Consider the following 11,710-nt stretch of genomic DNA (forward strand, 5'->3'; position numbering starts at 1 on the left):
CATTGTTAAAGGTTTCTTATTTTCCCTTAAAAATTAAGTGATGACTCTATGTTGGTTAAAGCAAGTTGGCAAACGAGCCTAATAACCAAAAAAACACAACGTCCACACAATGTTAAGTGAATTTCATACCATGTCAGGGCCGATTTACATAAGGTTCAGGGGGTCACGTGCCCCCTATTTAGAATGAAATGCGAAAGGTTTTTTTTTTTTTTAAATTGTGAGATCATAGTGATTGTTTTTATTGAAAATGAAGGGCGCACAACAAATTAAATTCTATGAGAATTAATACAACGTTGATATTGACAGACAAACATATTTAATCTCACTATGCATATGTGAAAGTTAATGAATTTTTAGTTATGTTTAGCATGTAGGATTTACTCTCTATATGTTTCTTTACTATTGATTTGTGATATCATATATCAATTATGATGTAATATAACAGTTATATTAAATTTTTACTCAAATTTTATACAAAAAAGTTATTTTATTGTTACATAATTTATTTTAAAACTTATATATATGTATATCATTTGTTTTTTCTTTTTAACATTTTCCATGATACACTAATTATAAGTAACACAATATTTTCGATCTTTTTCATGGTCAATCGTAAAATTTCATGTGAAATACTTTTGTAATAATTTATTTAAGTTTTTGTGCTTAATATTAATTCAAAAATTATTATTATCTTATTATTGTTGGTTATGTGAAAAATAAATAATTAAAATAAAATTGTAATTAATAAATGCCCCCTATTGTGGGGGCCGAGAAGAGGGAGTCATAGAGATTTTGGATAGTCGAATCTCGGAGAGTCGAGATTCGAAGCACTCGGCAATTGACTCGCAAACTCAAAACCAACCCTATTCGGCCAAATAACCGATTAGGCAACGGGCCGAGTGAAGGTCGGTCTATTATAAAATGTGCTGAATATGAGTTGGAAATGGACCTAATCCCGAGGCCCATGGAAGAAAAGATATAAATAGGAGAACATCAGCTAAAAAGAGATATGTGAGAATTGTTGTGCTTAACTTAGAATACAAGCATTCTTGAGTGTGGATTCTGACTTGTCCGTCGGAGTGCTAATTCCGGTATCCCGACCGAAGTGTTTATTCCTTTTTAGGTGACCAGAACAGGATCACGAGCGCTCTCCAAGATCTGAAGAGTATTTCCAAACCACATCTCCACACCTGTAATTTAATTTTTTGGCTCTATCACTGTACCAATTCATATGTATTTACATATATTGTGTCTTAGTTAATATGTTTATTAGTATCTTAATAATGTTTTAGCGTTACTATAAATGCTTCTTGGACAACTAGCAATTTTCCATCTAAAAAAATATTATCTTAATTCACTTATAATCAAGGAACAGTGCAATTGATCAGTAGTCTATATCGTTGTCCTTTAAATAGTGAGAAAGTCAAATGTTTAAGATTTAAATTGATGGAAGACTGTTTGGTATAATCTAACATGTATATAAATGAATTAAAACAAGATAAGAGGATATTTTTGGAACGGAGTATCCTTGAACTCCGACCATTTCAAACTATTTTAATAACCTTTATATCACTGAAGAAAGACATTCATTCTTATTGCTCATACTTCTTCCACAAAAGGATTGTTCAGTGTAAGCTTTATTACACATACTTTGGATACTAAGTGTGCATATATTACATGCACAATCTGATATTGCCTTGAAACTCATGGCATAGTAGTTACCTCTACAACACCATTTATTAGAGGCATATGACGTATATCTCTCTCTACTAGGAATTTGATTAGCTGCAACAAAGGTGACAGTTCTGAGAAACTAAGCATCTCATCATTTTGGTCCTTCCTAGCTAGCTAGATTTCATAAAGCATCCCAATTTGCAATGTCTTTCCAGGGGGGACTTCAATCGATGCAACCGCAGACCTGCAATTCTTCTGGAAAAACCTGTACAAGCAGTCTATGATTATGTGATCGAACCAACCATTGGTCTTTTTCGACTTGAGAATAGTCCGACCAGTCACAAACACCACTCCCTCCTCCACCGCCACATCTAGTCTTTTTGCTTCTTCTGTTGACTCAGCGATCTCTGCCAGTTTAGCCACCACGGAGGCCACAAAGTCATCTCCTTCCATGCTCATCGAGTCCTTGTAACCGAACTGAACCAAACACCTGTACAACCCTTCAACCCCCAATTTCCCCACATCAAGTCTTTCCTCCGGGAGCACAGACTTTATCGGGAGAGTTCTTATGGTGACGATGATCATAGTTTTGCGGACAGAACTCGTGTGCTGAATGTAGTGTCGAATGATTGGGGGAATCCCATTGACAAGGTCGGTGAAGAAGAAGCAAATACCGGGTGGTCTATGAAGACTAGGTTTTGATAGCATTTCTTCTAATTCAACTGATTTCAGTTTCCTTTCCATGTCGTATGCACTCTTTCTGCTTCTTCCTGTTGTCCAGGACAACATGATTACCAAGAAGAAGGCTGAGATAGCAAATGGTACCCACCCTCCTTGTGGGATTTTGTTAAGCAAGGATGTCATGAATATGCCTTCAATCACCATAAATGGCACGAAAAATGCAATTATGAGAAAAATATTTGTGTCCCAAATCACTAGCATCACAAGAGTCACCAAACATGTCGTTATGATCATCACCCAGATAACCACAACACCTGTAAACAAAACATCACAAGTTATACGCGCTCGTTGAAGCAGGCAAATGCTATATACCCAGAAAAAGTATCGTGATTGTGATTGGTGAATGAATGGTATAGATTTCAAATTTGCAATTGAAATTCAAGAGATGGAAAAGAGGAAGATGAAGATGATGAGGATATATACCGTATGCATTTCCTATTTCAGTACCGTTCCTGAATCCTACGACCAGGGCGACGCAGATAATCATGAGAATATAGTTGATTTCGGGAGAGTAGACTTGCCCTTCATGCTTGGAGGAAGTATGCTTCATGTTAACCCGAGGGAAGCAACCTAGGGCTAGAGACTGCTTCACAATAGAGAAGCTTGCCGATATCATGGACTGGCTAGCAATAATTGCAGCCAAGGTAGCTATGACGAACATTGGCCAGTATACCAAATGCGGAATGGCACTGTAGAAGGCATTGTGTATTTCATGAGGATTTTTTATCAAAAAAGCTGCTTCGCCTGCATACGTGATGACCAGTGCTGGGTATACAAATGAAGAAAAGGATAGCTGCAAATCCATTTTTATCAAATTGAGTTAGCGATCTCAAAAGAAATTAGAACTAGATATTTATATTTATTTATTTTTTTTCATTCACTACCTGAATCGCCCTTTTATTAAAGTGGCCCAAGTCAGCAAACATGGCTTCACCCCCTGTTCCATGTTTAACAAGTTACATTTTGTTAACAAATCCTCCTTTTTTAATAAGAAATCATACCCCTTATTTTTTTAGTCAAAGAAAATCTTATACCTGTTGTGCACAAGAATATTGCACCGAGGACTGTCCATCCAGATCGGCCATTTCTTGAAAAGAATATGAACGCATACTGAGGTGACAGGGCCTTCAATATGGGTGGATAGTACTTAAAGATATTGTAAATACCAATCACGGTATTTGTAGCAAACCACAATAGCATGATTGGGGAGAAAGTGAACCCAACTTTAGAGGTCCCGAATCGTTGGAAAAGGAAGAGGATGACCAGAAGTACAACAGCTATCATAATAATATAATCTAAGAGAAAATAAAGACATGAAACCAGGGTCAGATTTTGTAATTGAAAAGTTAACTCTAATTGTGATGGTTTCCAGATGTTACAGTAGTGAAGCTTACTCTGTGTTATCTTTGTGGAAAGAGATTGAATTCCTTGAAGGGCTGAGAGAACTGTGGCCAAAACAAAAATAAACTGTTTCATAAATTTATTTGTTTATTTATTTTGAAAATTCTCAGCATTGAGAGAGAGAGAGAGAGAGTGAGAGAGAGAGAGAAATGGAAAAACAATATCTAATAGAGAGAGATATATATGCACTTTTCAGAGTGTAGAGCATACCACTAGTGGCAGGAGTGAGAGCGCCATCGCCAATTACCATGCAAGTTCCGAGTAGTACAATGAAAGTCAGGAAGTTCTGAACTGCTGGGCTGCTCTCAATGAAATGCTTGGTCTTGGATTTGATGGCACTTCCTTCGGTGTAAAATCTTTTACTAACATCAGTTGCTAATCTTGTGTTTTGAATGGAAAGCTTAGTTTTGAAATTTATATGCCGACAGAGAAATGAATATAATGCAAAAGTACCGCCTTCTCCATTATCATCTGCTCGAAGAACAATGAAGACGTATTTGATGAGAGGGATGAGAGTCAAGGTCCAAAAGATGAGACTAAAGATTCCCAGTATATCATCTTCAACAGGGTCCTTGAATTCAACAGAAGATAGCACATAGAGAGGAGATGTTCCAATGTCCCCATACACAATTCCTAGAGATTGGTAAGCCAACAACAATGTTTGCAATGGAGTATAGTCCTACAAAGGGAAGTTAATTTCATGTATTGCATGACTTCAAAATAACAATAACAATAATAATAATAATAATAATAATAATAATAATAATAATAATAATAATAATAATAATAATAATAATAGATGCAACAAAATAGATGTGCGACTTTGGTTTATCAATAATAGAGAAATTACAAATCCATTTACTTTCTATTCTTTTTCTTCATCATCTCCTTATATTGAAAACAAGAATGAATGGAGAATATGTCACCTTTGGTTTATTTTGAGGTTGGTATTTCTTTTGAAAATTCAAGTCTCTCTCCAAGTCTTTTTCACTAGGTTGCTGGTTAGTGAAGCCATTGCCGCGTTCAAGGTCCTCTTCTGTCTTGGAACCAACAACTTCATGATCTTCCGGTACAGAGCTCATTCTATTTGAGGCTCTCAAAATTGAGAAGATAATAGACAACAAATCCAAACCTTATTATGCAGTTATACCATATGGATGTGAAAGCATTGTATGTGCTAACTAGCTGGGTATAGTTTAGCAGCAACAAGTAATCACATAAGTGAACCTTGAATGGTCAAGTCTCTTTGTTTTCTTTTTTTCTTTTTTTTTTCGTTTCCTTGATATTAAGTTGAGAGGAGTTCTTTAATTTGAAGTAAAGGCAACTTTCTTCTGACTCTTAATAATAGGGACTTCCGAGGAATGTGCAGAAATAAAGTGAACCAAAGCCGAAAAAATGGTCAAAAGAGACTTGGTCATAGTAAATAGCTAACAATGCTCAGAGTCTCAGGTTTTGATCACAAAGTAGTTGCATTCCTCAAACTGTCATGGGCTTGTAGAAGTTAATTTCATTGGTCTCAAAGCTTTCGACTACGCAAATCAAGGAAAACAACTCAACTGATCCTAGATGTTAAATGTATATACCATTACTTTCCTTTTATTTTGGTTGAGTATATAAACTTATTTGGAAAAGTAACCAATAAATCTTATTTTACTCTTAAGATTACTATCAACTCCTATCAAATTTTAATATGGACAATTAAATCCTATTTTTCGTAGCATTTTTTTCAAAAAGATTGTTATTCAAGATTAAAAATTAGACCCAATTTCAAATCTAGTGATATGACAATCAACTAAGAAAATAACCAATCATTTTCCTTTCCAAAAAATTCATTGCTCCATATAGTGGATGTTATCTCAATTTTACCCCTTATTTAATATGAACAACAATTTCATAAATATTTCTAATCTAAGTAAAATAATTTTTTTAATTGTAAAAATTATGATATTGTATTAAAAAAAAATCATAAATCACAGTGAAAAATTATCAAAAAGTTCTATTTTGTTTTGAAAATTATTATTGAGTTATATCAAATTTCAATATTAACAAAAAAAATCCTTTTTTTTTTTATAAATTGTTATAAAAAAATTCAATTGTCCATAATAGTATTTTTTTTTTCATTTTATCTTTTCATTAAAATATGAACAAAAAAATTCATAAAAAATATAATTTATTAGAAATTATATAATTAAATTATTTTTAATTGTTCAAATTAAATGATTTTTCATAAACAAAATTATAAGTATAAGATTAATAATTTTTACAATTAAATTTTTAAATTTTAATTAAGTTCAAATTATTTATAAAATTATTTTTCATATTAAATAGGTAGAGTAAAATTGGTATAAGACCCACCATTATGAATAGGAGTGGCCATAGGGCTAATCGGCCCATACAAACGGTCTGATCCTACCCTATCCGCATGTTTTTGGGTGCTTTCAAGGGCTACGTATAGACAGATACCGGTGTAGTTTTGGCTTAGTTTGCAGGTTGCGATTTATGCCGCATGAATCCAACCCGCCCGCACAAATGATTGGAAAAAAAAAAAAAATTGTTCTTACCCTAACGCAAGTAAAGAGCAGGAGTCACTTTTATTTTTTTTGTTCTTACCCTAGTGCAAGTAACGCAGCAACAAAGTAGTCCAATAGTCACTTTTCATTCTTTTCTCATCTCTCTCTCTCTCTCCATCGACAAAGCAGAAGCAGCTCAATGCAGTAACAAAGTAGGTAATATATATATATATATATATATGCATGTTTTGGCCTATTAAAACATAATATATGATAGTAGACAAGTCAAAAAAAAAAAAAAAAAAAAAAAGCCCAAAAACATAAAAAAAATAAATAAATAAAGTACAAGCCTAACCTACTCAAGTGATCCGCACCCACAAATATCCCGATTAACCCACTTGCACAAACCGTAACCCGTAATTTGGGTAGATTCAGGTCCATTTTTTTATGACTCACACCCCCTCAAAACCGGCCCACGAGCAACCCTAATTATGAAGTAATGAATCTTTTGGAAACTTTTTATCACAAATAGAACTTAGTTGTCTATATTGGAACTTGATAAGATTTATTCGTAATCTTAAGAACAAAATATTGGTTATTTTCCCAACTTATTTCATTAGGATGGGTTTGGGCTTCACTATTGTGCTGCCTTTTAGGCTCATTTTGGATCCATTTAGATGATCCAAAAGTTTAGCATACTTGCAAAAAATCAAGTTAATTCACTATTAGTAGTTATTTTATCAAATCACATTTGTATCTTAAAAAATAAGTGAAATAGTAAGTATAATTTGAAGTATAAAATTAAATATAAATATGATTTGATAAAAAGGTTATCGATATACAATCAACTTGATTTTTTACAAATATATTTTACTCGATATACTTAAAAAAGTGAACAATTCAAATTATCTAAATGTGTCATGAAATAGGAGTGATTGTTGCGCGTGCACCCACTTTGGGCAACAACCATCCCAAATCCGTTTGGGATCAACCAAAAAGAGTCATTTTGGGGGGAGGGGGAAATTGTTACTTTTTTTAGTCCGTCTAGTATTGAAAGATCTAAGAAAAAAATAAAAATAAAAATTTAGTAAAAATAAAATATTAAAAAAATTGAAAGAACCAAAAAAGAGTTACACCCTCAAAGGGGCGTGTGCACTGCGATTTGGACTGTTTAAAAGTAAAATTACAAATTGAATGGCGGATTAACGAATTAGCATATTGGCAAATCATGGTTTGGCGCGGTTTTGGACGAATTGAAAGATTAAAAAATATTCTAACCAATTATCAAATATTTGTATAATATATAACACTAATTTGCATAATATTCTTTATATATATAACACAAACTAATTTTACATAATATGCTTCATATATATAATTATTAATTTGTAACAAATTTCTTAAATCTCTCTCATACTCATTTTTACTTTGATATTTCATTGGATGTTATAAAATATATATGTACTAACTATAGTGAACCGGAACGATTTTAAAGGCGAGTTATAAATTTTAAAATTTAATCCGTGATTAGTGAATAGAGTAGTACAAATTGATACAATTTTAATGAATTAGATGATATTTTATACAGCCATTTACGTACACACAATTTTCGTTAAAAATACTCAGTATCCCTCCGGTAATAATATTGTCACCCATAATAAATATAAATAAATGAATAAGTCAAAGTTTCTAATTTCATAGATGGGCCCATATCAAGCTGTTTGTTTTCTGTTCCAGCGCTTCAAATGGACCAATAACTCCCCAGGCCTACAATACTCTGCTTTAAGGAGAGTCTAATGGGCTTCCCACATGAAGGCTGAGGCTTTATAAAAAAAATCAACGGAAAATTACTATGTTGTTTTATGTAGGGGATCTATTTCCCTTCTAATTCTAATATATTTTTAATAGATTAATAGGTCTACAGTTTTTAAGTTTTATACCAGAGGTTCCGTTTTTTACTTTCGTATTTTGTAAATGATTGTATTACCTTTTGTTTTGAGATATATATATACGTGAAAAATCAAATTTTTGCTCCGTTCAAAAAAGAAAATCAAATCTTAGTCTCTGCGATCTCGGTTTCTTTTTGTTATGGCGATCTCATTGTGCTGTGTGGTCGATCTCATTGTGCTGTGAGGTGGATCTGGTTGTGCGATCTGAATCTCTGTGTACAAGCGATCTCTGCGTACGTTCTCTCTCTCTCTCTCTCTCTCTGTGTGTGTATCTGGTTTGTATCTGACGATACATATATGTATGTGTATGTATGTATCTGTCGATATATACATATGCATATACATATATCTCTATGTGTGTATACATATATGTATGCATATATAGATAAGCAAATTTGCGTGATATCTGGTTTGTGTTTGGCAATATTGTTTTTGTTCTCTGTTTTGTGATAAATTTTGTTTGTTTGATATTTATTTTATTTGATTTTTGTATGTGATATAGTGTAATGATTTTGATTTTGTTGATTTTGTTTGTTGTATAGTGTAATGTGTTTTGAAGTTGTAGTTTGGAATTGTGAATTCTGGTGTTTTGATACTGATATGTTGTAAGTGTATAATTTTGCAGTTTGGAATTGTGAATTGTGCAGTGTTGGCACTGACATGTTGTAACTGTATAATTTTGTAATTTGAAATCTGTGAACAATTGTTTGTTGGTTTGTGATTTTGTAGTATGGAGGGGTGTTTCATGTTAATGTGCAAATACAGTAATTGTTGTGCTGCTATTAAGATTAGTGAGGGATGTAGTTATGATGAAGTTGTTGAGAAAATATGTGCGAAGTTCAAGGAGTTGAGTGTTGGTAACTTTTGTTTGTTTGTTTTTCTCTATTGCTGGATATTCTAATTGTATTGTTGAATGTGATGATGATTTGTGGAATATGCTGTCAATGGTAGGTAGTAGTGGTTGTCAAGTTGTTGATGTTGTTGTGGGTGATAAGAGAATTATGGAGGTTGATAATGGTAATTCTTGTAGGATTGATTCTGTAATTGGGGAGAGTTCTTTGGTTAACGATTGTGATGATTTTGGTGGTTTGTTGCCTAGTTTTTATCCAGAACCAGAGAGAGTTTTGTTGTCTGCTAGTTGGAAGGGGATTATACATAATGTTGGTCAAGAATTTGAAGGTGGAGTGCCGGCGTTCCACATTGCATTGGCTAAGTATGCAGTTGAGTGTGGTTTTGCAGTGAATTATTTGAAGAACGATGCAACAAGAGTAACAGCTGAATGTATGATGAAGTCGTCTACGGGTTGTAAATGGTTTGTGCATGGAAGGGTGTTGATGAATTTCGGTATTTTTTTATAATGAAGTTGGATAATGTGCATACTTGTGGGGTTGTGGCTCATAGATCTTGTAACAAAATGGTTGGTTCTAAACTTGTGTTTGATATTGTGCAAAATGATATTAGTGATAATCCGTTGACTCGTTCTATTGAAGTTAAAAAAAAGTTGAAGAAGCAATATGGTATAGATGTTTCTTATCGGGTTGCATGGTTAGGAGTTGATATGGCAAGAGGTGGGTTGTTTGGTGATTTTGCAACTTCTTTTAACCAACTTCGATGGTACCTTGAGATGGCTATGAGAACGAATCCGGGAAGTGTGTTTGAATTAGATGTGGATGAAAGTAGTGGCTGCTTTCGGAGGTTGTTTGTGGCATTTCATGGATGTTTGTATGGCTTTCAATTTTGTCGTCCGTTGTTGTTTTTTGATGGTACATTCTTGAAGGAGCGTTACAAGGGGCATTTGCTTGCAACAGCATCAAAGGATGGTAATCAAGGTATGTATTTATTTGCAGTTAGTATAGGTTTGGTTTGTCAGTGTGTTATTGTATTGTGAGTCTGCTAATTTTTGTAGTTTGATGTTATGTTGTTTGCAGGTTTGTTTCCTTTGGCTTTTGCGATTGTTGACACTGAAAATCAAGATAATTGGATGTGGTTCTTAAGTCAGTTGTTAAAGGGTGTTGGTTCAGGCCGAAGATTGACCTTTGTGTCGGACCGTCAACATGGATTGTTAGACGCTCTTTCAGTGGTTTTTCCTAATGCACATCATGCATATTGCTTGAATCATTTGAAGAGAAATTTGATTGACAAATTGGTGGGACTTCATACTAATTATAAGCTGAGTTTGATGAAAATATTAGTTAAATGTACTTATGCGCCAACGGTTGCTTCTTTCCAACATTATATGGAGAAATTGAGATGTATTGCTAGGAATGGTAGAGTTGATAGTATGTTGGATGGTTTGCAAAATGATAAGCGGGCGAATGCATTTTTTAGAGGGAAACGATATGGTGAGATGTCATCTAATGCTGCCGAGTCTTATAATAATTGGATTGGTGGGGCCCGTGAGTTGCCTATCACTTGTATGGTTGATATGATTAGGGTTCAAATCATGACTCAATTGTCGAATAGAAGAGCTGAATCTAAAAGATGGACTACGAAATTGTGTCCTGTTACGGAAAAGAAGTTGGTGAACTCTTTGCAGCTAGCTAAGTCTTGGGATGTGATTGTTGCTAGTGATACTGTGCTTGAGGTTCATTCTTCTATTTCTTTTTATGTCGATATTGGTAGACAGACTTGTTCTTGCCATGAATGGCAATTGAATTGTTTTCCTTGTTGTCATGCTGTGCATGCTTTGCGTAGTAGTGGTAAAGATGTGTATGATTTCATTGATCCCTTTTTTCATGTAGATTGTTTTAGAGAGTCATACAAGGAATCTGTTTATCCAGTGCCTTCAAGTGAGAGATTTGACTTTGATGGTGCCAGTAGTTCGATTATCAAACCTCCTATAACGAAGAAGCAGCCCAGGCGGAACAAGAAGAAGAGGATACCTTCTAGGGGTGAGAATGTGAAGCAAATCAAGTGTGGGAGGTTCTTGAAATATAGGAATCATAATAAGAAGACGTGCAAGGCTGCTATTTGAGGCCACAGTCTATTCTTTTGGATTTGTATTTGAATTTGAGGAATTATGATAATAAAAAATGTGATACTTGGTATTATGGAAGTAATGAATAAAGTTGGTTGAATTGTTTTTTGTTTTTTGATGTGTTTTTTAGTTATTGATGTTGTTTTATAACAGATTTGTTTTGTTTTTTATTGTTATTTATTTTTTTTTTTTTGTGGGTTTGGTTGGTTTTATTTTTATGGAATTCATAGAAGGTTGTTGAAAATTTCTTATTGAAACTGTATAATATTGAAATGCAGTTTTACTATATGATTCATTTATTTCATATTTTATAGCGAGAAAACTGTAAAATTTTACATTTTTATTTTCAATTTTGAAATGTAGTTCATCTATTTGTTGAGTCTTGAAATTGGATGCATAATTGTGTAGCATAAATTTTGTTTGAGTAATGAAACTGTATAATTTTACAGTTTTAAGAA

General features: G+C 33.5%; 2 protein-coding genes across 2 annotated transcripts; one reads left to right on the top strand and one right to left on the bottom strand.

The window, feature by feature from the left end:
* Positions 1-1,804: 1,804 nt before the first annotated feature.
* On the bottom strand, positions 1,805-4,898 carry LOC114307886 (potassium transporter 26). The gene is made up of 7 exons (XM_028253337.2): positions 4,743-4,898; positions 4,027-4,495; positions 3,810-3,860; positions 3,450-3,710; positions 3,300-3,352; positions 2,839-3,208; positions 1,805-2,669 (listed from the first exon to the last, which is right to left on the bottom strand). Exons 1-7 carry the CDS (start codon positions 4,896-4,898, stop codon positions 1,849-1,851), a joined length of 2,181 nt encoding a protein of 726 aa, XP_028109138.2. The 3' UTR covers positions 1,805-1,848.
* Positions 4,899-9,026: 4,128 nt separating this feature from the next.
* LOC114297989 (uncharacterized) lies at positions 9,027-11,249 on the top strand. Its single transcript, XM_082913476.1, has 5 exons — positions 9,027-9,132; positions 9,227-9,543; positions 10,053-10,104; positions 10,204-10,842; positions 11,017-11,249. The coding sequence occupies exons 1-5, from the start codon at positions 9,027-9,029 to the stop codon at positions 11,247-11,249; spliced, it is 1,347 nt and encodes a 448-aa protein (XP_082769602.1).
* Positions 11,250-11,710: the final 461 nt, after the last annotated feature.

This window comes from Camellia sinensis, chromosome 1, assembly GCF_055761805.1.
Source record: "Camellia sinensis isolate YWXY chromosome 1, ASM5576180v1, whole genome shotgun sequence".
Classification (NCBI taxonomy): domain Eukaryota; kingdom Viridiplantae; phylum Streptophyta; class Magnoliopsida; order Ericales; family Theaceae; genus Camellia; species Camellia sinensis.

What these genes read in the sequence shown, in the direction of transcription:
- LOC114297989 (XM_082913476.1), top strand. Translation starts at nt 9,027, where the DNA reads ATGTGCAAATACAGTAATTGTTGTGCTGCTATTAAGATTAGTGAGGGA. An exon ending in GTTCAAGGAGTTGAGTGTTG is followed by an intron (nt 9,133 to 9,226) that starts GTAACTTTTGTT and finishes TGTCAATGGTAG; the next exon opens with GTAGTAGTGGTTGTCAAGTT. An exon ending in ATCAAAGGATGGTAATCAAG is followed by an intron (nt 10,105 to 10,203) that starts GTATGTATTTAT and finishes TGTTGTTTGCAG; the next exon opens with GTTTGTTTCCTTTGGCTTTT.
- LOC114307886 (XM_028253337.2), bottom strand. Translation starts at nt 4,898, where the DNA reads ATGAGCTCTGTACCGGAAGATCATGAAGTTGTTGGTTCCAAGACAGAA. An exon ending in AACCTCAAAATAAACCAAAG is followed by an intron (nt 4,496 to 4,742) that starts GTGACATATTCT and finishes TTCCCTTTGTAG; the next exon opens with GACTATACTCCATTGCAAAC. An exon ending in TGAAATAGGAAATGCATACG is followed by an intron (nt 2,670 to 2,838) that starts GTATATATCCTC and finishes TTTTGTTTACAG; the next exon opens with GTGTTGTGGTTATCTGGGTG.